Below are 24,650 nucleotides of genomic sequence, written 5' to 3'. Positions count from 1 at the left end.
AATCCGTTCCATAGTTTTAAAGATAGCATACAAAGGGACATAGGGACAGAGAAAGCGACTTTGTTTTATAATATGCATAATCTTTGCATGTTATGTATACTATTAGTTATGTTATGGGATACATTTACCGTACTTAAATATGTTCTTAAAATACCTTTTCTATAATGCATAGCTATGAGTATTAATTGTTCAGATTTACAAGGTCACATAAATTAAGAAAATTATAAGAACGTGCGGTGCATAAATGGGCATAATTCATTAACGGTTGGACGTTTTTTGTTAGTTAATTTCGTATCCAAAAAAGCATACGAAACGGTAAAAACAGGTCTTAAATAAAAGAAATAATCGCCTGCAATATCTCATTACAGTGAACAAGTCGAAAAAAGGAAAGTATTGAAAAAGTTAATTAAATAAAAAGCGAATATCGCGACACCGAGGCGCGGGCGCACGCGATCGAACCTTGCATATTGATTAGATTCGATTCAATTGTGCAATATATTCGAAAATATTTTGATATTAATTTCTCCAAGATGTAGATATGAGCGGTGTATATATCTGTTGTACATGCAAATCTTTAATAGAAACTTGTGCATCGATAAACTGATACACTTTTTTATAATTATATACCTAGATACTTTTCATATAATATGTGCCCCGTTAGAGTATTTTTTTTTGTTTTTTAAAGTTTCGTGCTGTATTATCTCAATTTCAGATAAGATAGACAACGAATAAGAAATCATTAATATCGATTAAGCTGTTAATATATAAAAATAATGTAACCGACACGACTTTTTTATGTAGAGTTTAAATATTATCTGTAACTAATAGATAATACATATTTCAAGCTCCAACGTCTTTACTAAGATAAATGAGTGATTTTGTCTGTTAGTTAGACCTTAATACAATGAGTCAATAAAAGGGTATGTGACATTAAAAGCTTAATTTAACAGTTCCTGTTCAAATCGAATACATTAATATTTGTAAGGACGTTAATTTAGCAGAGTTTTTAATACCATACAAGCATAATATTACACACTAGCTTCCGCCAGCGGCTTCGCCCGCATTTTCAAAGAAAAACCCGCATAGTTCCCGTTCCCGTGGAATTTCCGGGATTAAACCTGTCCTATGTGCTAATCCAAGTTACCCTCTATACGTGTGCTAAATTTCATTGTAATCGGTTCAGTAGTATTTGCGTGAAAGAGTAACAAACACACACACATCCACACAAACTTTCGCATTTATTTAATAGGATGTTAGACTATAAATTCGCAAGGTCTTGATAAAAAACATCTAATTTGAATTTATTACTCTTTATTATGGTACATAAGCAAGTTAATTACCTGTATTAAATATAGTATTAAATCCAAGTGTTATTTTTTGTATAGATTTTCAAACATAATTTGTTGAATAACCCATTGAGCCCCGAGCGCGCGGCCCGATCGGGCCACGACACAATAGATTTTCTATTGTGTCTGTGATTCCGGGGGCTGAGTTAATAATAAACATAGGTAATGGTTTGTCGTATATTCTTGTACAAAATGCATCGATTTAAAAGGAAAAGGACGGAGATTTTCAATTCATTACAAATTTAATACACAACTAGTATGATATCGCTTTTAATTGTTATAACTGTTAATTATTTAACTTTAAAACTAAGTAAACATTGTTTAACTATAAAACTAAGTATACTTTACTGTTTAGCTAACTCTATCTACTTCTGAGAATTAATGCTAGTCGATTAGTAAACATAATTTGTATGTACGATAAATTATATTATATCCAGATATTTTTAATATTAACTTGAACATCACATATTGATATTAAGCAAGTGTTTAGTTTTTATTCTTCATAAATTCATAAACTTAATATGCATTAGGTTATTTCTTCGATTTCAAATTAACATTTTAATAGGTATATTTAAATTATATTTTATTATTAAAAATGACTTACATAAACTGGGTAATAGATAATATTAAAGCACCTATTGAAAACCACTTTGAAAAATCAAAGTTGCCGAATATAAATAGCAAATAACAAAGTAAAAATCCATCAGTAACTCAGAAAAAAGCATGTTAAATATTTTTAGTCCTAATTACTTTCCTCAATACAGCATATCACAAATTATGACATCACGAACTGGTGTACCGACTTCATTAAATGTTATGTTGCAAAATCTTTGGATATATTTAATCTCATTTAGTGACAGGAAACCTCGAACCGATTATAGTCAAGGAGCGTGGGACGACAATGCTATTTAATTGTAAACTTTACACGGATAGCAATAGAAGCGATATTTTGTTAAGGTTAGCGAAAGCGATGTTTAAATGTTAGATACATTTTAAACAAGTATATAATCGCGTCGTTTATCGAGAACTATTTATCATAAAAGTAATGCGTTCGTTTAATCTAAGGATACATTAGCGGACTAATTTTTTAAACACTTAATGACTTGTAATATAAATGTATCGTAATGCGAACATATTTATTGTCAATTGGAATATCTTATCATGTAAACTTAATATTTACATAATACATATCATACTAATATAATACACATAATATTTTAATAGATTTTTTTTTTAAATTTTAAACTGTATTAATAAATACTTCGCCATTTAATATTTCACTTATTTGAATTCAATTAATTGTTATTTTAGGGAGATCTACTTATACTAAAATTAAACTCGATAAATTGGTAGTTACACTATTTTAGAACACTAAAAGGTACTTTCACATTACAATTGCGGAAAATATCATAACTTCTAATTTAGCCGAGTTTCCGGGCAGTCTCCTGGCCTAGCTACGGTAACAATCTTACTTTAATTGCAGCCAACATAAATTATGGCGGACTTATTACAAACCGCTCCCGTTTCAATACACACCGCTAGCTGCTATTCTGGACATTTAATGGAGCTCAATTGAGATAATCATTCATATATTTTCACCTTACCTATATTATGACGGACATATTATACAGTTATTTATATGATAGGCTTTGTTTTTAAGAATGTTTCCTAAATTTTAAATAAATTATTTTCATGGCATTTTTTTTACTTATCTTTTTACGTAAAATCTAAACTTAGTATAAGCATGCTTTGATCAGATACACCTTCCTATTTGAAGGATCTAAAGACATTATTCCCTACCAAGAAACACATTTATTATAATCTATACTTTCAACGCATAAATATTCTTCGTCCAGAATAGTTCGCAAATTATTCAATAGCTGATTAACATAAAATTAACTATAATAAATCATAGCGGTACCAATTAAGCTAGCCCGATACAGCTTAGGAACGCGGAAAAATTATATTAAGTAGCCAATTATGTACATACTTGTATGAGGCCTTATCGTGTAATCGGCCATTTTGCAACTGGTTTATGCTTTAAGCTATATAATGCTTCATTAGTGTTTAAGTCTTAAGCGAAAAGCAAAAAGTCAAAGCTATTTAAATAATTTATAGATAACTCGCTAATGTTGAGGAAACTAGTCCATTTGTTTTTAATAAAACCAATAATCAATTGATTGATTATTTTATGATGTATCGTAAATTTGAAAAAGCATCAGCTGTTTGTATTTGCGATCATTTGATGTTAACAACGTATAAAAGTAATAAGTTTGACATCTAATTCATTAGAACTAGTTGTGCTCAGCGGTTTCACCCGCATTGCTCCGCTCCTGTTAGTCTTATGATAAATTATATAAACCGAGATAATTTTTGAAATCGGACCAGTACTTCCTGAGATTAGCGCATTCAAGCAAACAAACAAACTGTTGAGCTTTATAATATTATATTTTAGTATAGAATATATTATAGTAATTACTTTTGACATTACCATAGACATGATACTGAACTAAAAGTTTCCACAGTTTTTTACTTAAACAACGCTATCATATATCTTGAACCCAATCTATTTTGCGACGCTATAAAAATGATAGTGAGTCCATGTAACCCTATCCCTCTAATGATCTAATTACATTGATTAATGAGCCACATTTATATCTCGGGAAGTACCCTCGGACACTCAAGGTTATTTGACGCTAGTTCATTTTAATTTAGCTTTGTGAAGAGTTTATGAGATCGTTTTTAGTAGGCAACTCTTGCAATATAAATAGGATGTTTTGGATATGTAGAGCCCTTTGTTATTTTAGTCAGGTGTCTAATTTTCTGTTAGGAGAATGTAGATATATGTATTATGTATCTAACAGACAATAAGCTTATGAGAAGCAGTATCTAAAGCTCTTATTTATATTAATTGTAAACAATAGGATTTTCATAAATAGCAATAATCTGTAACGTTTACCGAGTACCCTGTTAGATTTATTCCTGATCAACCCACTGACCTCGTAGTAATTTTTTTTAGTGTCATGGTCCTAGTGTGCACGTAACGACATATTTGATATTCTTTGTATATAGTTACATTGTTTGTTTATGTATTCAATGTGTGATAATATGTAAGAAATAAAAATGGTACATTGAAGTTATTTCCTATTTAATAAAATAGAAATATACTTTATTAAAATAATAAGATACTATATAAAATTGTTGCCATTTAAATACGTTATTCGTGTTTAAAAGACTCTATTTTTTTTAACTCACTTTTTTACTTATACTGGTCACACTGGAGGGTGCAATTCTATTATTATAAAGCATACTAATTCTTTAATATATATATTATGCTTATAATTATAATTTATAACAGCGGATGAAGTCGCGGGTAAAAGTTGATATATAGATAAGTTAATTACATGGTACATTCACACAAGTCATTTATATTGGACTACTAGATCTAACCGATATCTGTTTTTTACGTCTCTAATTATAAGTAAATGTGTATTTTAATTATATAGAAGGGTGCAGAAAGGTATATTACGCCGCAAGGTATAAGAAATTTAGAACTTCGTAAGCTGTTTCATAATATTATATTTTAATGTTTGACTTTATTATTATTATGGTTATAATATAACGTTGGTCCATAAATATTTAGTAAGTTTATTCAAGAAATAAATTTATTAATACAACATTCAAGGAAACTGGAAACGTATTATGTGGTTAAAATTTTATAATGAAAATATAATATGGAAAAATTACACGTTATATTGACAAATAATATAATAAAAAATATGCAATTTTACTATCACTTGAATATAACAATGAATTCAAGATCTTCTCTTCCTTATTTTAGAAAGTAGGTAGGTATAACATAATAAATTTTAATCATTTCAAATTACCGTTAATAAAATACAATTTATCGCAAGTTTCATGTTATCGTTGTCTCTCCTTGTGATTAGACGTCGCCGTTAAATAATCATCTTAGCAATATTTATTACCTTCTGTCGGCTAATTATTGAGGAATTTTGATACTTGACTTATTGCTTTTCTTTGTAATTATTTAAGTGACACGTCTCGGAGAAAGTGTAACATTGGCTAGCATTATAACTGACAATTATAGGATATATCCGTAATAAATGAGATATAATACACAATATTAAATAAGTGCTCGGTATCTTAAAAATAGATCATTAATGTGTGGGTAGATAAACAGAAGCGTGTCAAATGTTATAAAGATGTATTTCGTACCTAAGAATAGGATGGCATTTATCGATTTTAATCCATATTGGTCGTGTGTTTGTTTTTATGTTTCCAAACAGACAGTGGCTAAGAACAAATATAAGACGTAGCACAGTTTAATAATAGTTTAACATTTACGTAATAATTGTAGAGCTACTTATGCCATATATACCTAGTTGACGAAACCTTTTGTTCCATCCTACTCATACAATGTCATGAATAAAAATTTCTATATTGGTAAACATAATAAGACCGAATCAACGGCGAGGGCCCTCGACGAGATCGCGAGCGTATTTCGGCAAAAATCTCCAAAATCCGACGTTTTTTATTTTACACAGAATTTAATTTCCGGCGTTCACGTGTCACGAGCCTCAAAAACTATTGCGCATCGCTCAGACGGTAATACAAAGCAATCTAAATTGGAAAATAGGCAACGCGCAGTGTGTGCTTACCAAAAACGACCATTCAGAACGCGACGCGATTAAAAAAAGAAGTCCGATGCCGATCGCGCGGGGTGGCCACTCCACAGCGTCCCCCCTTTACCTATTTTTTTCTTTTTTCGGGAGGTGGCCGAAGCACGGGTGCATACAGCTAGTGCCCACCTTTGTTTCGCATAAACAAATTAATTTCGGCTGATGTTTTCGATAGCTAATATTACGATTGTGAGATCGTTAGGCGGGTTTAATGATCAAGTTCGGTAATTAACTGAACCATACATGTTCTAATTTCGTTTTATGCGGGATTTTTTTAATACATAACACACATTTTTATATGCCTATATAATGATTGTGTTTATTAAATAAATGTTTAAAAAGAGTTTTTCAAATAAATATCCATAAATCCATAAACTCCCATGATTATGAGACACAAAGGCAACTGAAGTATCAAATAGAAACAAGGGTGTTTACTTTACTCATAGCGCTGTCTTAGTGACGGCTTGAGATACAACAGCGTCTTCAATCGTAGTATGTTCACTCCACAGTTACAAAGGGGCGAGTGAACACGGCACTACATTTGATACAATCAGGTGATAATCAGGCACTTGGTGCGCGTACAGAGCCCGCCACCACTCATTAAGGGGGTGGGCGAGGACAATGCATGTTTGTACTGCTTTTTGTCCATTTTTTTCATTATTTCATTTCATTTCACCCACCGCCCACACGTCCGCGCTCGCGATTGTGCGCCTCCGCTTTTTTATAATTCGTTACCTTTTTTATCGGTCGCTCCATTTTCAGAGGATGGGCGGGCGAGCGCGCAGACGCGCGGGGACCAGCCGCGGACGAAACGCCGCTTTTTCGAGTAAAATATTATCACTAACGTACCTATAGATATTATTCAACAAAAAAAATCTTATACTACCTAGTATATATATAGACGTGAAAAATAATAGTAATTTTTTTGGAATAACATTTTTGACAAATTAAAAACTTGGCGTATACAAATTTATCTCAGTTTATATCAAATGGAATTCTTTTCTTTTATTGGGAATAGGGAAGCACTTGACCACAATCTCGCCTGATGTTAAGCTGAGATGTGGTCTAAGATGGAACGCGCTTCTCTAGAAGGTACCCGTTCACTCTTCGCTTGAAGACCCCCATATTGTACTCGTTTTTCAATACCCTAACAACCCTGACGTTTATTATAACAACAACAACATGTGTTAGACGTCTATATCTGGAGCTAATACAGAAATCCATTTCATAAAGCCAAATATCACGATTAAAAATAAAAACATCGATCTACAAAACGTTACGAAAATAGACGTATCAAACGCCAGTGCAATGCAATCTAAGTTGCATTACGGCCGATAATAGACCCTTTGTTGGGTGCAGTGATAGGTGACTAGCCACTCGCATGAAGACATTCGATGTGATTAAGAAATTTTTACTCTTTTATCCCAGTATTGACACATTCGATTGCCTTTTATGTGAATTCATTTGAATTAGCTTTGGATAAATAAGAGTACCTGCAATCAATAATTCGTTTTGTTTTTTGAGTGGTATAATAATCATAACAAAGATGAGTTTTTAACTGTTAACATATTAAAGAAGATTTGGAAATTTTCATAAAATAAAATAAATTAAGTACTTAAAAACTAAAAGTTTTTTTCTTGTTTAAATATCTTTTGTTCTCACTGTTTAGTTTTTTATAATGTCAAAGGCATTATTGGGATTTATCCCTTTTCTAAAAAATTACACCATTAAGTCATTATCATTAATTCCTTTTGATTATAGAGATGTCTAGTTTTAAGAAAACTTCTTCCAAATCATTGAACATGCTACAAAATGCAATCGAGTATACGCTTTTCAGATTGCAGGGACTAATTGGCTGTAATACGAGCAAAAATAATTTTAAACAAAGGAACTTAGATGTTTTCATACATGGTTGTTCTGCGATAGAAAATTTTCCTAATGAATAAACTCAAAAACTAGGATTGATATAAAAAAGCTTTACACTAACAGAAAGCTGTATTATTCCTTATTAACATACTTACCTACATAGACTACTGCCTATTTTGTTTTTATCGGAAGCCAACCAGGGTGAAACGTCTAGTGCAATTTATAATCATTATAATTTTACAAAATCATCATTGCTTAACGTTAGTATTATCAATTAATATTCATTGTTATACTTTTTAAATTAGCATTATATTTTTTACTCGAATGTATTTCTGGAAAGCCTATTAGCGAACCCATGGTATTTTAATATACAAAATGTAAATAACGAATTAGAATCAGCCATTAAGCGGGCTTTCCATTAATTTTAATGCGGCGGTCAACGATTGAGGACAAAAGGAATGGAGCGTCCTCACAACTGAATATTTTTTGCAGTGTGGTTAGGCTCGTTTGAAACATAACAGATCAGCATATTTTTGTAATATACGGGATTAATATATAATGTTATGATGTCAAAACATACGATTGTAAAGTCTTATAATAATTGTATGAAAAAAGATTAAACCTATTTTGCTGTAGGCAACTTTTCGTAGAAGCAAAGGAATATTTTTTCTCTATCTTACAATGTATAAAATATATAATTACAAAACTTAGTCACAAAAATTAAGTACTTATCATAATATTATTCAAACAAGGACGTTACGATTATATAGAAATTTATTCTTCCTTAAAACATAGTACAACAACCGCTCCACACATTCCCTCGTCTAACTTTGAATAAGTGTATTGAAAAAAAAAACGCTATGAACTGGTCGTAATGTGCGTGATTGTGCATTTTGATTCGATGTTATGTCTCTACATCTCCCTTTAATGTTTATTGCAATACATATTTTTAACGAACGTTATCGCTAAAGTATTGCGATCGAAGCATGATTACATTAGAATTGTACTATATTAGAATTTAATACTAATTAACTGTCAGTTTTCTTAAGGTGGTTTTTGATCAAAGAGTATATTGACTGATTGAGATCGTTTTTTTTTAATTTCATTCAGTGATTACCGGGAGCTTTTGAATTCAATGACTTACAAACATATTTTTTTTTTGCTTTAAAAGTAGTTTATTGTTGAAAAACCAAACAATACCAACATTACACACACACAGTCTATGCTATTTTGTATTTTGGATACTTGAACAATATCATCATAATATGCAAAACTGCATTTAGATATTGTGATTGAAGGAAATACATTCATATACAAACATGAAGCCTAAAACAATCACATTTTTGGTTATCTATAACTCGAGAACAACTGAACCGATTTCGTTAATTCTTTTTTTATTACATTTCTTGAAGTACGAGGATGGTTCTTATGGAGAGAAAACGTAAATATGTACCAAGGGCGAAGCCGGGGCGGACCGCTAGTTATATATAAAAATGAAACCCGTTTCGCGTTGTCACGGCATCACGCGTGAACGGTTGGACCGATTTCGATAATTCTTTTTTTATTATATTCTTTTAAGTACGAGGATGGTTCTTAAGTAGAGAAAACGTAAATATGTACCACGGGTGAAGCCGGGGCGGACCGCTAGTTAAAAATAAAAATAATTTCAAGTGGTCCTCTTTTTGCATAATATGTTGTAAAGGAATCTAGTGAGGTTTTCGGTAAATTTGTTCTAAAAATATTTATTTTCTAGTTTTATGAAAAACTATTATAGGACATCAGCGTAAACTATAAAGCGCAGAACTAAATAAACTCTCCTAGGACATTTGTATCTACTATCTATGTCTTTATTTCGTCTAGACGTTTAAAATAAAGATGTCTGCAAATAATATTGTTTGTGTAATTAAATAAATAATTGAATTTAATATTTCACTTTTTTTCTTTGCGGTTGGAAAAATGTTAATTCGTTTTGGGTGATAGTTTGATACCCCATTTATTTTTAGATTCGTACAAGTATACTTCGATGTAGCGACTAATCTAGTTATTTACATTATAGGTAATTTATATTTATACTTAAAACTAATTATGTAATTCATTTCAACTAACACGATGTCTATTAAATTTTTATTTCAAACGAATCAACTTTAAAACTGCTAATTCTAATAACCTTTGCACGTTCCTCGAAATAGCCGCAAACGTTTACGCGAAGGTAATTAAAACTAAATTCGGTATTAGACGTGGAGAATCACGTGCTAATTGCGCAGGGCTGGCACCGGCGACGCGAGCTTGACAAACGACTTTGATCAATCACGTCGTCCTCCGTGGGCAGCCCTGGCCGCGGCTGCGACGCGATTTATTTGTGCCAGCCCTACCTCGAGGCGTTTGTCACATACTGTCGATGTATATGATTTTTGACATGTTGTGCGAGCGTATTCATGTGAAACAAGTTAGAACATTGATGCCCAAAGTGGTCTGTATCAGCCCCAGGGGTGGGTTTTTGTGACCTACAAATATTGAAACTGTGAGGCTGAAAAAATGATCAACAATTGTGAAGATGGGTGCAATTTTCAATTGACTTACGTACAGGCAAGAGAAGATTTTTGCCTGACATCACAAGTAAAAAATATTCTACAAACATACTCAATTACACGAAAAAAGGTTATCAAATCAGTATAGGTAATAAACGAGTATAGTCAACATTCGATATATTATTTAGATAAAATACAACTGAATGAAATCGCATCGGAGCTGTGAAACAAAGTTTGGGGACCGCTGTGTTAGGCAAACACGGTTAAACACGAATGCATCAATAAAAATATTATAAAATTTAAATAGTGGTTAAACACGAATATTTCAATAAAAATATTATAAAAAAATAGGTCCGTATTCAAAGAAATTAAGATAAAGAGAGAAGAGGAATTAAGAATCGTCATAAATGCCTTATTGTGTTATTACTTATTCCAAACATCTTCATTCATGATTTGGTTACTAGATTCTTGCAAACATTAAAAAACATTCAAATTATTGGTCCGTTTCTAAAAAAAATAGAGCATGCATCCGTTTAAAATCTATCAAATTCTCTTTGAGTTTCGAAACGTTTTTATCATTCAAGTTTTCTATTACAACATTTCTTTCAATTATCAGCTTCATTTTTAACTCATTCGAATTCAATCCAATCTCTTTATCTTCGTGAGATTTTAAATTCATATACTAGTAGAGCTATTGTATTTTAAAGGCAATTGAAATAAAAAGTGTTCAGCTTGAGAGTAGGTCAGTTTTTAATGATTATGATTTTTTATTTTTTTGCACTTTACATAACAATGAGTGATTCATCATTCAGTATCTAGCACTTGCATTAATATAAGTTGCTGTCAAAATTAAGGTTGGTTATCTCCTTGACATAAAAATAATGCAACGGATAGACATTTTGAAGTTATACTTCTTTTGGCGCGATGGAGAAAAATGATGAGAGTGAATTTTTACGATGCGTGCGCACACCGTCACCTAAATTTAACAGCATGAAGTTAGTTCTAGGTGGTATGAAAATTGATTACTATGTTCAAGTTGTATATTCTAGTATTTTTATACCATACGCCAAAGAAGTATAACTTCTAATGCGTGTACATAAGTACACACGTAGAACTGTGGCCTTGGGCTCGGTATTAGTTTACTTTATTTTTAATATTGATGTAGCGTTAATTAGTAGGTACCAACCCTTTCATAAAGTTAATTATTGAATAATTCATGTAAAAAAATTTTTTGTGTGAACATTTTGAAATGAAATGAATGTGAAAATATTTTATGTAGTGAAATAGAAATAATGTAATAAAATTTAAAGATACTCTTACGGTTTCCGAGCGTTTGAAAGGAAATAAATTGATACAGACATCGAATAGGATCTCTGAAAAAAATACCGACCGGTTAATGAAAAAACTACGCAGTCAATATTTGATGAGAGCCAATTTAAATGTTCGTCCACTTGTAGACATCGCATAGTTCAGCCTGTATCGCATATGTGGGGGAGCAACGCCCGCCGAATTCCCGAAAAAAAGAAAAACGAAGAAAAATAAACATGGCCGCCTCCGTGTGCGCGGGAAAAAATGCAGATATAATGCCAGTAATAATAATAATAATAGGCGATCGGACCACTGGACCGCTCCACCCGCCCCCACCCAATTTTCATTCAAATGTGCTTGCGTTTTTTTAAACTATTTTTTTATTACGATATTTTTTCGGCGTTCCATTAACTATGCGACTGTCGGATAGTCGTGTCGGTATTCCCGCGCTTTTTAGATTATCTATTTTGAATGTCACATGAATTTTAAATGTTTGTTACATTATAATGCATTTTTACACAAACTTTGATTACATGAAATGTTTTTATTCATTGAATGCGATATGTTATCAGAATAGTTAAATGAATTAATAATGGTTTATGAAATCGACTAGCTTTTTTAATTAGGTAATTAATTAATTTAATCAAGATACTCTCATTAGTTGTAAAGAACAAGATTAAGAAAAGGCGGTATAACAAACAGCAAACTAGATAATATATTTTAATGTTGAAAATATCGATAGCTATGCAAACGAGCAAGCGGCTAATCACGTGTGGCCCACAAAAGAACATCGAACTTTGGTGCAACTTTGCTCGTATCAATGAAGTGCTGGGGATAAGAATGTATTTGGAATATTTATATTATATATATATATTTAACATTTGCCTTCTTTTCATAGAAATTTAAAGACGAATTAAGTATACAATTTTTTTTTGTGGTACTAAGAAATTCATATTATTGTTATACTAGCTGTTGCCCGCGACTTCGTCCGCGATTAGGTCGTTTTTCGTCATTCGTTGTTTAAAAAAAATACGTGACACTTTATTTTAAAATTTTCTTAATTATTGTCTCTTATAAAATTTAACTACATTAAAATTGAACACTCTGATAAGAAAATCTTAAAATCTGAAGAAAACATGAATGTGGTTTAAATTCTACATTACTTAGTATCAAATAATAATCTAAATTAAATGTAGATTAACAGTTTGAGCACACCATTATAGAATATGTACCTAAGTATTAAATTACGTTAGTTTACATAGTAACTTTACTAAAAACACGATGACTATCTTTCGCGCTCGATACCACAAACTAAGCATGTTTGTGGTACGTGGCCCGCGTCACTTGACCCCCATCTGGATCCATGATGATGATTCCATCCTGAAGATGATTCTGAAGATGATTCAGAAGATGATTCTGAAGATGATCCAGGATGATTCCATCCTGAAGATGATTTCTTTTGCCTGGAAGAAATCACCGTCGCCTAACAAATATAATGTGTTTTCTTATAAAACCGTTACATAATTTATTTTATCTACTTAAATAATGAAAATGATATATTTATAAAATATAAAACATATTATTTAAAATGATTAAAAATAAATAAATGAAGCAACTACGATTCAAAGAAAACATCTTTTTCAGTGTGAAAATGCTCTAAGCAATCCTGGATGATGAACTGTATATCATGTACCTACTCTGATCCCAGTACGGTCGGTACGTCGATAGCCATAACGATAAATATTATAATCAGATAACCGCAAAGTCAAAATAAAAACATTACTTGTAAAGTTGTGAGTGCAAAATTTACGTTTCATTTGGCAATAACATTTTTTTCGGTACTAAAACGTAGTAGTTTGATATGTGGTTGGCTGCCCCTCCTCTCCTTCCTGAAAAATATCCTCCAAAATTTCCCGAGATACTTCCAATGATTGAACCATTGGACGTTGGACATTAACTTCAGTCAAAAATTGACGAAGCGGATGATTACTAATTTCCACTTAATCCTCGCTGCTACTGTCTTTATCATCAAATCATCAATTTTCAAGTGGTGTAGTAAAAATATCAGCAGAAATCGTCTTCCAAAGGCGATATAATTTTATTAGCATTGAATAAAAAAATCAAAAGTTAACTGTAAATCTATAAAAAAAGCTACTTACAAATAAAATTTTATCAAAAACTTCTGTTCCCAATGCACCTCAAAATAATAAAAGAATCATTCATTTCATTTCATTTCAATAAATACCTGTAAGTAACAACTTACCTTTTGTGGGAACGCATGATGGTGAAAATTCACAAAACACGAAGATTGCATTTGATATTTTTGGTTTTATGGCATTCAATTGCTTTATAAATATCACTACATAGTATAAAACAAAGTCGCTTTCTCTGTCCCTATGTCCCTTTGTATGCTTAAATCTTTAAAACTTCGCAACAGATTTTGATGCGGTTTTTTTAATAGATAGACTGATTCAAGAGGAAGGTTTTAGTATATAATTTATTAGGTTTTAGACAAAGTGGACGAAGCTTTAAAACTTCGCAACAGATTTTGATGCGGTTTTTTTAATAGATAAGACTGATTCAAGAGGAAGGTTTTAGTATATAAATTATTAGGTTTTAGACAAAGCGGACGAAGCCGCGGGCGGTAAGCTAGTAAATTTATAAAACACGAATATTTTTAAAATTGTAACTAATGAACACAACAATATATTATTATACTCTTTGGAACACAATCATTAGATTAACTGTAGATAATGGTATCTATTTTTACTTAAAATAATAAACATCTACCCTCACTTAAAAAAAAATGTAGTTTATTATTCACACGAAATATATCTTATAGGGAACGGAAGATATGGGTTAAAGAGTTAAATAAATAAATAACATAATTATTACATTGAAGTTATTAATTTTTAACATTGTGTTCAGTAGTGTTAACATGTAAATTGATTTGATTTTTACGAAATCTCATAGATGGCGCTGTTACAAAATTAACATTATACAACTTACATTCTTTAAACTATATTTCTCTTCCCAAGTTACTTAAATGGCATAATTTTTATAGTGTCAATCTAGATATTGTCAAACAACATTTATATATGCGTCATTTGATTATTAATTTCCAATAGTTAACGTGTAAATTGATTTGATTTTTATAACATTTAATAGATGGCGCTGTTTCTAATTTGTCTTTATACTACTAAATTCATTAAACTGTTTCTCTGCCCAAATTACGTAAATGACATAGTTTTTATTTTGTAAAGCTAGATAATAGCATGGCTTACTCGAAACCAACATTTAAACATGAGTCTTTAGATTGTACGCTGTCGTAATACACGGAATACGTAAGAAAAATAAAGGTTCACAGCTCCTCCCCCGTAGATGATAGCTTGATAATATGTAGCCTATAGCCTCACCCGACCTGTTAGTAATATTCATGCAAAATTTGAAGTCAATCTATGCAGTACTTTTCGAGATTAGCTCGGACAAACATACAGACAAACAGACAAACAGACAAACAGACAAAAATTCTAAAAACTATGTTTTTGGCTTCTATATCGATTATAGATCACGGCCCAGGTATTCTTTTAAAAAAATATTCAATGTACAGTTTTGACTTTCCTACGATTTTATTATATGTATAGATTACTTTTCATTCTAATTTGCAATTCGTTTATTAAATTTATAAACAGTTCCGTATGAATATATATTTAAGAAATCATAGCTATCTCGCGGCAAACTTTGGTTAGAAAATCTTTCCGAGAAGTTTGCAAGATCTTGAGTTCCTAGAAACTATGTGCGGGTGCGTACTTGACGCAGTTCAAGTAAGTAGGTAATATGATTAATGTTAAATTATCATAACATATTATAAATAAACTTTATTATACTTGGAGTAGTAAGATCGAGTTGCAACTAATTTACCTTCATACTTTGTACATAATACTGCATTTTAGATTTTGTTCATGAGTTTACTAAAACTTTTATTTTTCCTTAATTAGTAAACAGGTGTTAACGAAGGCGTCTAAACAAAAACAGAGAAGTCTTAGCACAGGCACGACCGGAACCCGTAGGACAATGCGACATGACATTCAATTTAAACTCGGACGCCGGGCCACGCGTTCAATAATTAACATAATGTACTTTTTCTACTTTTTGCACATCTCGTTTGACACTCCATCACTCATGGAAATTCCATTTTCAATGCCGCTATAGGGGAGGGGTGGGGTGCAGCGGTCTTTGCATCCGCGCGATGGACATGGCGGTTTTTGGGTGGTGAGGGGTGGTCGAAAAAAAGATTGTTAAAAAGGCTGGCCCCCGCGACGGCGGTGTGTGAGTGCGTGCGGGTAAAAAAGCGCTTACTAATCGATACTATAGATTCTGAGGCAAGTAGGTTGCGCCGGTGCCACGCCGATTGGTCGACGACGATCGTTTCAGAATTTTTTCGAGGCCTCTAACGAAGCGGTCGATGTTTAGTCTTTGGACGCAATCGGACCTTTTGAACGGGCGCGGATGTGTCGTCTTTTTACCACCGCTCCGAGCCTAACTCGACGGTCAACACTTGAAAATTAAGCGCGCTTATTCGCACTTAACTTTGTCCTTCTTTCTGCCGCTCGAATTTCTACGGTCACGTGCTTTCAAAGACACAAAACGTCGACTTCAGTTTGAATGGCATATTTAATGCTTTTTTCGAGTCGCTTTACTGCAATTTTCGGTTAATTTTAATTTTGTTTTTGTTAGAGTGAATGGCTAAATGGCAAACACTTTCACATTATTAACTAATAACGGCAACATGCATGGTAAAGCTTTAAAATATTAGTTTCACTAGACCAAGAGTAGGTATACCTAGAGTATGCTACAAATTAAGTTTTTTTTTAAGTTATTGCGCATAATAAACTTACAAAATATTTTCTAATAACAATTTATTGAAACATAAAATAGAGTCTAATAAGCTTCTTGAACTGGATAGACATTCTAAGGACATGAAGAAGCAAGCTAGAAATACATAACATGACTTTAATACTGAAACTCAAAAGGAAAACTTTCTATGTTAACTTTTTTTAACATAATATCCTGGCATGGCTTCAGCTAAAACTTTTATTAGCTAGGTATTGGGTACACTCCTATTGCCTCCACTAATCATAACAACAATCAAGTACACAACAACAACAAAGTACAGTAAGTACGCCTTGACATCTTAAAAAACTAAAAAATACTTTGTAACTCCATTTCAAACAAAACCTGAGCGTTAGTGATCTTAATAAAGCATTTTCTACATAAAAGAGTACGTCACAGAGGCAACAAAAGTGTTCCACTAAGTAGATGGTTGAGGAGTGGGTTAAGTGTTACCTCATTCTTAAGGTTGATGGGCTCTTGCTGAGGCCGGGACGGGGAGTGCCGTCCCACCTCTGCACTCTCCAACATATCAGCCTCGCATCCCGATTCGTCTGAAAATAAGCGCGTGGTTAGAATGTGAATAAATAAATATAACTACTAATTCTATAAACCTATATAAATATAACTACTAATTCTATGTACCTGCTGATTCTTTTTTGTTATCTATACTTATTAATATTATATTTTAATTTTAGTATTATAATAAAGCTGGAGTTTTTACGCGCTAATCTCAGGAACTACTGGTCCGATTTGAAAAATTCTTTCGGTGTTAGAAAGCCCATTTATTGAAGGAAGGAAGGCTATATCATCTCGCCAGGACCACGGAGCACAGCTAGTTCATAATATGATCAAGGTATAGTAGAGCACATACTCTACATCTTATCTTTTCTAATCTAATATATATATAAATCTCGTGTCACAATGTTTGTCCTCAATGGACTCCTAAACCACTTAACCGATTATAATAAAATTCACACACCATGTGCAGTTTGATCCAACTTGAGAGATAGGATAGGTTTTATCCCGGAAATCCCACGGGAAAGGGAACTATGTGGGGTTTTCTATGAAAACGCGGGCGAAGCCGCGGGCGGAAAGCTAGTAGCACAATATGTTTAAGTAAGCTTTAAAGAATGGTAACTGTATTATTTGTTGGATATTCTTAAATAAATAAATCACCAGATAAAGGTACTACCTATTCTTATATAAATCTGAAAATAAATGATAATCATGTTTAAAAAATAAATATGATGAGTATTTTCTAAGACATAGGTAAAATTTCGTTTAAAAGATAGAGCAATTTTTTAACTAATCAATATGTAATTATTGTAAGCAGGTAATAATTTAAAAATTAATATATTTTATTTAATGTAAATTTAATAATTGTTTAGAAAAAATAATGAGACGGTAATATTTAATATATATACATTGAGATATACATATGGAGACGACACCGCCAACATCACTTATGTAATATGTTCCGCTCAACATACGCCATATGGCGTAACTGCACACTCATTTTTTATTTGTTTTAAAGTGAAACGCATCAAATATGCTTTCGTGTGTGTTACGATATTGCACAAATAATAAAAATAATACGGAAAAGTGCAAAGGAATAACTTTCATCGGTAAGTACCTAACCAGATAATAATATTTAAAACTTAGTTAGAGCAAAAAAATGGCGCACAGATTTTGTTCGTGGTGTCTCCTCCATACGTAGTTATATTATCTCAATGTTATATATTTGATTGTATTGCAGCGAGTAGAGACCACAGAGGGGTAACGTTGGATAACGTATCAAGGTGTTTTTTCTAAACAGCTTCGACAGTTGCGTTGTATGATGTATCAATGTGGCAGATGGTATAATAATTTAGAGTTTTATTCAACTAGAGAAACGTAGTATTATAGTAAATATGATGATATAAACTACATTATAGATTTTATCAACTCTAAATTTATTTTTAATAGTAACAAATAGGGGAAATACATTGAAATAGCAAATCAAACAACTTGATAATTTTATTAAAAGCATCTTAAATATCTCAATCAAAAAATAGTGTATCATCTTTATAAACAAGACAAACAAGTTACAAAAAAATTACGAATAAAAAAAAACTATTAATCCACGTACAGTCATTTGTTAAACGCATTAATCATAGACACTGTCTAAAAATTATATCAAACGATTTATTTTCTAAACGCTCCTTTTTACTGCGTATAATCCAAAACGAAAGCAAAGCCTCAACACGTACTGAACTTGCGAGACAAAAGCCACAAAAGAAGCAGGCCTGACCCACCTCAACGCGTACCAACAAATAGGTCAAGATCCGGCCGAGTCGGCATTCGGAAGGAAAATTCCCTCTTTATTTACCTGTGGGGAGTGAAACTCCACTGAATTTCGTGTGGACCTTGTCCGGCGATTTTGTTTTCACGATTCGTGGTTGTATAGCTGTCTTATTTTGGTATTAGGGTTTTCGTATTTTTAATATGAGCGGTTTGATAAAAGAAGGTAGTTTTGAAAAATAAAGTTTGAAATTGGGTAATTTTATTTATTGTTATTGTCATATTTAACCTTTACCTCTTTTAAAATTAATACCTAGTTAAATTATATTTATCATCTAATTCCTCACTATTAATTCATCTTTTCTAATATATATAAATCTCGTGTCACAATGTTTGTCCTCAATGGACTCCCAAACCACTTAACCGATTATAATAAAATTCGCACACCATGTGCAGTTCGATCCAACTTGAGAGATAGGATAGGTTTTATCCCGGAAATCCCTCGAGAACGGGAACTATGCGGGTTTTTTTTTGAAAACGCGGGCGAAGCCGCGAGCGAAAAGCTAGTTTTTATATAGGGCACGAGGATAGTTTTCAAAAAGTTACCACACTATTTGATTAAACATGCACACAATTCGTTAGAAATACCAAAACTTCCCGAAACATGTTACAGTTAAGTATCATATAAGGCATAATTCATTTAAATACGTCCGTCTAAACGTGATCCATTATTTGGATTTTAATGAACATTTCCCGTGAATCAGTTACAGTAAGTACTTTGTACACCGATAGTACGGGGAATGAATTAGACCGACAAGATAATGTTCGGGCTTTTATTAACAGCGAATCTACTTCGATATTTACAGATGAGTCAATAAGCTTTTCACTGGAAACACTTGATTTAATCCGCAACTTGTAGGATTTATCGATTTTCTGGTAATATTGTAAGTATTTATTGCTTCGAATTCCTGAGGGAATGAAATTTAAGGGGTGGTAACGATGTTATAGCATAGAATCACGGCTCCTTTGCAAAATAGATCTATTTGTGTCCTTTGGCGCAAGATTTATGAAGCATTATTTGGTACGAAATTTATTTGTTTAATTATGCAATCTAGCTTGCTTCAATTAATAATTTATTTTGAATTTTCATTTAAGGCGAAGCAAATGGTAACTAACCGTTTTAAGTTCAACGCGGCTGAATTTTTTCACACATTAGATGTCGAAATGCATGTAGATAAATGTAGAGCTTGAAAAAATGTATTGAGAATTATTTTTTTAATCTTTTTATAAAAAAAATACTAATCCACAACAAATCCTTGCTTTGATCAACAATTACGTAATCTAACTTGTAACAACATTTAAATACGTCTTAATTTTCTCTACAATCTTGGCAGTCGGATTGTCAAGTTCAGTCATAAAGCCGTGGTATCAAAGTAAGTAGTCTGGATAACTCGATAACCCAATGTCCTATAAACGTATCGGTTGCAACAAACAATAAAACGCTGTATCTTACCACTCCAATCAACTCCGGGCCCGGCAAGCGAAACTGAGCCTTAACGACCTTACAAACTAAGACACTACCAATCATTGTTCTGCAAATAGCTGGCCGGCCTAAGCAATACGAACTGATGCCAAAACGTAGCGGCCGTCGAATATGATTGCTCCTAATGCGTTGGGCAATAGGGGGGTGAGGCGAGGTCGGTGGAGGGGGTTGCGTCGCGCCGTGTTTCTGACCGAGCAGTAAGTCTGGCTTAATCCTATCGGAAACGCGGGCCCCCATTGAAGATCGGCAAGGACTCAATATGGTATCCGATCTCACGATACATCTCGGGATATTTGAATTTACTTCCTACGTTTGGTATAAGCTCGCAGAGCTTATCGATTAAGCTTTGTGGGGCAATTATTCAGATCTTGAAATAATAAAAAAAAAATCGAACCTAATAATTATTATCTAAATAGAAACAGAAACATAATCCATATTCCATGTGCTATATGAATAGCATAAGGACATTAAAGCTAGCTAAAGCTCACAGATGAACACACGAATCAATCACACCATAGCCCGAACAAATGAATTATTAATGAATCGTTCATATCACTCCGCTCAAGCTCGACAAAGACGGAAAACGATTGCACATCTTGTATCTAAAACTAGCTGCACTAGATTTATCCGGCGATAGTTGATTCCCTGCACACTCGACTCTAGGCGGCCTGTAGAGGGGGACATTACAAATTAATAGCACAAAGACCGACCGCAGATCGCCGCTGCGAAAATTTACAGGCTCCAGACACTTATAGTGCACTGCAGACGATAAAGGCTGGCTTTACGTACGAGTATACGTAAGGCGTAGGCGTATTTTGGCAGTAGGTTAGCTTGCTATAGCTATAATGTTAAATTTCTAATAAACATTGCTCTTGGTGCAGACTGGAGATTAAACTTTAAATAAGCTAAGGCGCAACGCTCGTAAGACATATTGAATAAGTATAGCTAGGAAATATAATATATTATGTTTGTTGTAGAAATCGTTCTTTGAAGATTATCTTTGCTATAAAATTTATTTTTAATCAAATTACATTTTAGTAAATCAGTTCATCTCAAGTAAATCTATTCAAGCAGTTTTAAGACTATATTTTTAATATAATTATATAATAATGTGTTTTGTGAGAAATACAACAACAACTTAATCAACGTCAAATGATAGGATAAGATGACCTAATTCGGAGCAAATGATTGAATTAAGGTATATTTTATTGGTCATTACTTTTAGTCTAGCCACTACTTAGGTCTAGGTCATTCGTACTGTGGTGCGAATTCACGTACAATAATATTATGTACATGTGTACACGTGTAATATGTATATGTTTATATAGGTATATAAATAAATAAATATTTCGGGACAATTTTCACACACGGCACGATCTTTCCCATACTAAGCTTTCGCTTGTGTTATGGAAACCAGATGGCTGATAAACATAAATATATAATTTTAAATAAATACTTATATAGATAATTAACACCCAGACACAGAGCAAACATCTATGTTAATCACACAAATATTTTTCCCGGGTGGGTACGAACCCACGACCTCTGGCTTGGAAGGCAGGGCCACTACCAACCAAGCCAACCAGCCAGTCAAATATATATAGTATATATGTTACGTTCTTCAGAAGAGCAGGGGATGATTTTAATAACATTTCTAATAAATTATTAAATTATAAGTTAACTAGGGTATGTCATTTGTTTTTTTATTGGTATAAGAACGAAAACGACTTAATTTTGAATTACGTTACCATTTCTTATTATAAATACTGCCGTCCTTTAACTAGAAAGCCGTTAAGCCACCGAAGTGAGTTTCGAGTAAATGGCAAAAAACACGGAAATCGTTATTTCTTAAAAATTATGACACTTAGAATAATTATTGTGAGATACATCGATCGACGATTTAATTATATTATATATAAATAATAGTTTCTAACCAGACACTGTTATAATTTATTTTTAAATTCACTTTTTCTCGTTTAGCTCAGCATATAATCTGAAAATTTTAACTTTTTACTGGACAAGACGGCCGTTGACATACCATAGCGACTTTTTAGCTAAGTAATTTAGTATTTTTATTTTCATTTTGCGATTTTATTTAATTTATTAATAAAATGCTTACCTAAAACGTCGTTAAGCTACTATAACTGCTTTTAAACTATGACTTTGGCTTTAATTTAAATTTCAAAAACTTTATAATCAGCGGTTAAGGGCTTTTGGATGCTTTTGTACTACGATTCTATATAGTTGTACTAAATTTTAACACTTTGACAGCGGATCACGTCCGACGTTCGTGGCGCTTATTTTATGCTAATTAGCCGCATACATAATGAGCGTACCATTCTGGGCGCGCCGGCACTTTTTGACCATTTTGTTAGTTTCATAGAAAAAAAACTATAATAGTTGCGGCCATGATTTTTTTTTCATTGTATTGAAGATATTTTATATTATTATATAAAATAATAAAAACATGTGTAATTGTATTTTTTTTATTATAAAATCAACTTAGAATGAGGCACGTTTTCAAAAAAAAAAAAAACTCTAACATCAACATTTTTCAATTTTATGACGTGTAGTCTTTCCTGGTGTGGTATTTTTGAAGCACGGGTCATAACACAAGGGCACGTTGCAATCTGGGCAGTAAAAAATTGTTTCACTTGTCACACGTCTCGATTGCTTAGCTACACTGGGCAACTGGCGCGCGAGAGTCGAGTGTCGACCCGGCTCGGGCGATCCTTTGTTTCCCGCACCCCACACACCGCAAGTATTTGAAGTGCGTTTGTGTGTGTAGCCAAAACATTCATCTAAGCTTTGACATGACGCGGATCACGCTTACAGGCCGTTGTTTTAAAGTAAACAGTACTGAAATTCACACACGTACGCAGTACGTGATCAGCGTCTCTAACAAAAAAACTGTCACGGACAGGGGACGTGATCGGCTGTCAGAGATTGGAAATAGATAAAATACTTAGCTGTCAAAGTGTTAATCTTACTTATGTTAAAAATTTGCTGCTGTCTGAGGCTTTGCTCTCCGGAATTACATCCCCTAGGTCACCAATGGAAAGGAAAAGGATTAAAAGCTTTTAGATTTAAGTATTAAGGATTTAAACACTATCTAAATTAATGGTTTTCGCGTCTGTCTGTGAGTAACAAGTATTTTAAACTCTTTTACTAAATGACTCTTTTAAGTTTTTGATAAAATTAACCTTTTTTTTACGTCATGTTCACGTTTATTTCATTACAGAGGATCATTTCGTGGTTAAGATTGAGATAAATCTTCTAAAATTGCAATTATAACGTTATTTTATAAATACTCTTCTGCGAAGCCATCATACGAGTCAAGGATATGTGAGTACAAATAGGACAACAAACAATGTAAACATAAATCGTTTTCTGAAAAAAAGTTAAGACTTGTGCACGAGGGTTTTGAAAAAAAAAACATCCTGGTTTCAAAAGGGCTTCAAGCTCTTATATGTGGGATTCTCTTAATAAATAATGTTGCTTCTCAAATGATTAGAAGACTCTTTCATCCACATTCAGAAAATATAATATACCAGAATATATTATGGAAAATAGCAGGAGGTAGAAATAGAAAACTTTTTATTTGCTACCATGTTACAAAAATACAAATCTTAATAGTCTAATATAAAGAAAAGAAAAAATAGAAATAGTGGGAAAATGGACTCCCCGCCAGGGGGTCAAAGGTAGTGTACTCATAATAATTTTTCTATCACCATCTCAAGTACATGGCTTGACAGTCGATTACTAATTCCACCCAAGGGGTAAATGACATCATTAATAAATAGTACAGACTGTCTATGTCCTCTTTCTCGGTTACAGAGACTAATCAGAGTCTAAACAGAGAAGTACGATTGAAAGTTCGCACTGTCGTAACCTGCAGTACCTACCAAATTTTCGTAACTTTGACTTGTTATATTTTCCGTAATTTAGCTGCTAGATTGTATTAAACTTAGTAAACCTGATCAGACACTATACGTCTTGTAAAAAAAAATCAAAAGCAATCGGTACTCTGCTTGGGGGCGACACAATTACAGCATCACACTCATCCCCGAAACTGATGCATCACCAGAATCGGATAACTGCCTTTTAGCTAAAAAATGAGGGTTAACTGCTTTGTAACCAAGCAAAAAAATGTAATTAGAATTTTTCCTAAATAAAGTTACTTAAC

At 32.6% G+C, this 24,650-nt stretch overlaps 1 protein-coding gene across 6 annotated transcripts in view; it reads right to left on the bottom strand.

Annotated features, from left to right (window-relative positions):
• The window catches only part of LOC123696120 (POU domain, class 6, transcription factor 2), a 113,303-nt gene that overhangs the window by 66,825 nt on the left and 21,828 nt on the right, over nt 1-24,650 (bottom strand). For 5 of the 6 annotated variants that reach the window (XM_045642143.1, XM_045642147.1, XM_045642145.1 and 2 more), the window contains exon 3: nt 17,095-17,192. In XM_045642143.1, coding sequence (XP_045498099.1) covers nt 17,095-17,169 — 75 coding nt within the window. In that variant the 5' untranslated portion in view covers nt 17,170-17,192. Of the gene's footprint in view, nt 1-17,094; nt 17,193-24,650 lie in introns of those variants that run through there. The other variant, XM_045642149.1, reaches the window with a different exon arrangement.

The sequence above is a fragment of the Colias croceus genome, chromosome 12 (genome assembly GCF_905220415.1).
Source record: "Colias croceus chromosome 12, ilColCroc2.1".
NCBI lineage: Eukaryota > Metazoa > Arthropoda > Insecta > Lepidoptera > Pieridae > Colias > Colias croceus.
This window is presented reverse-complemented; position numbering and strand designations above follow the sequence as displayed.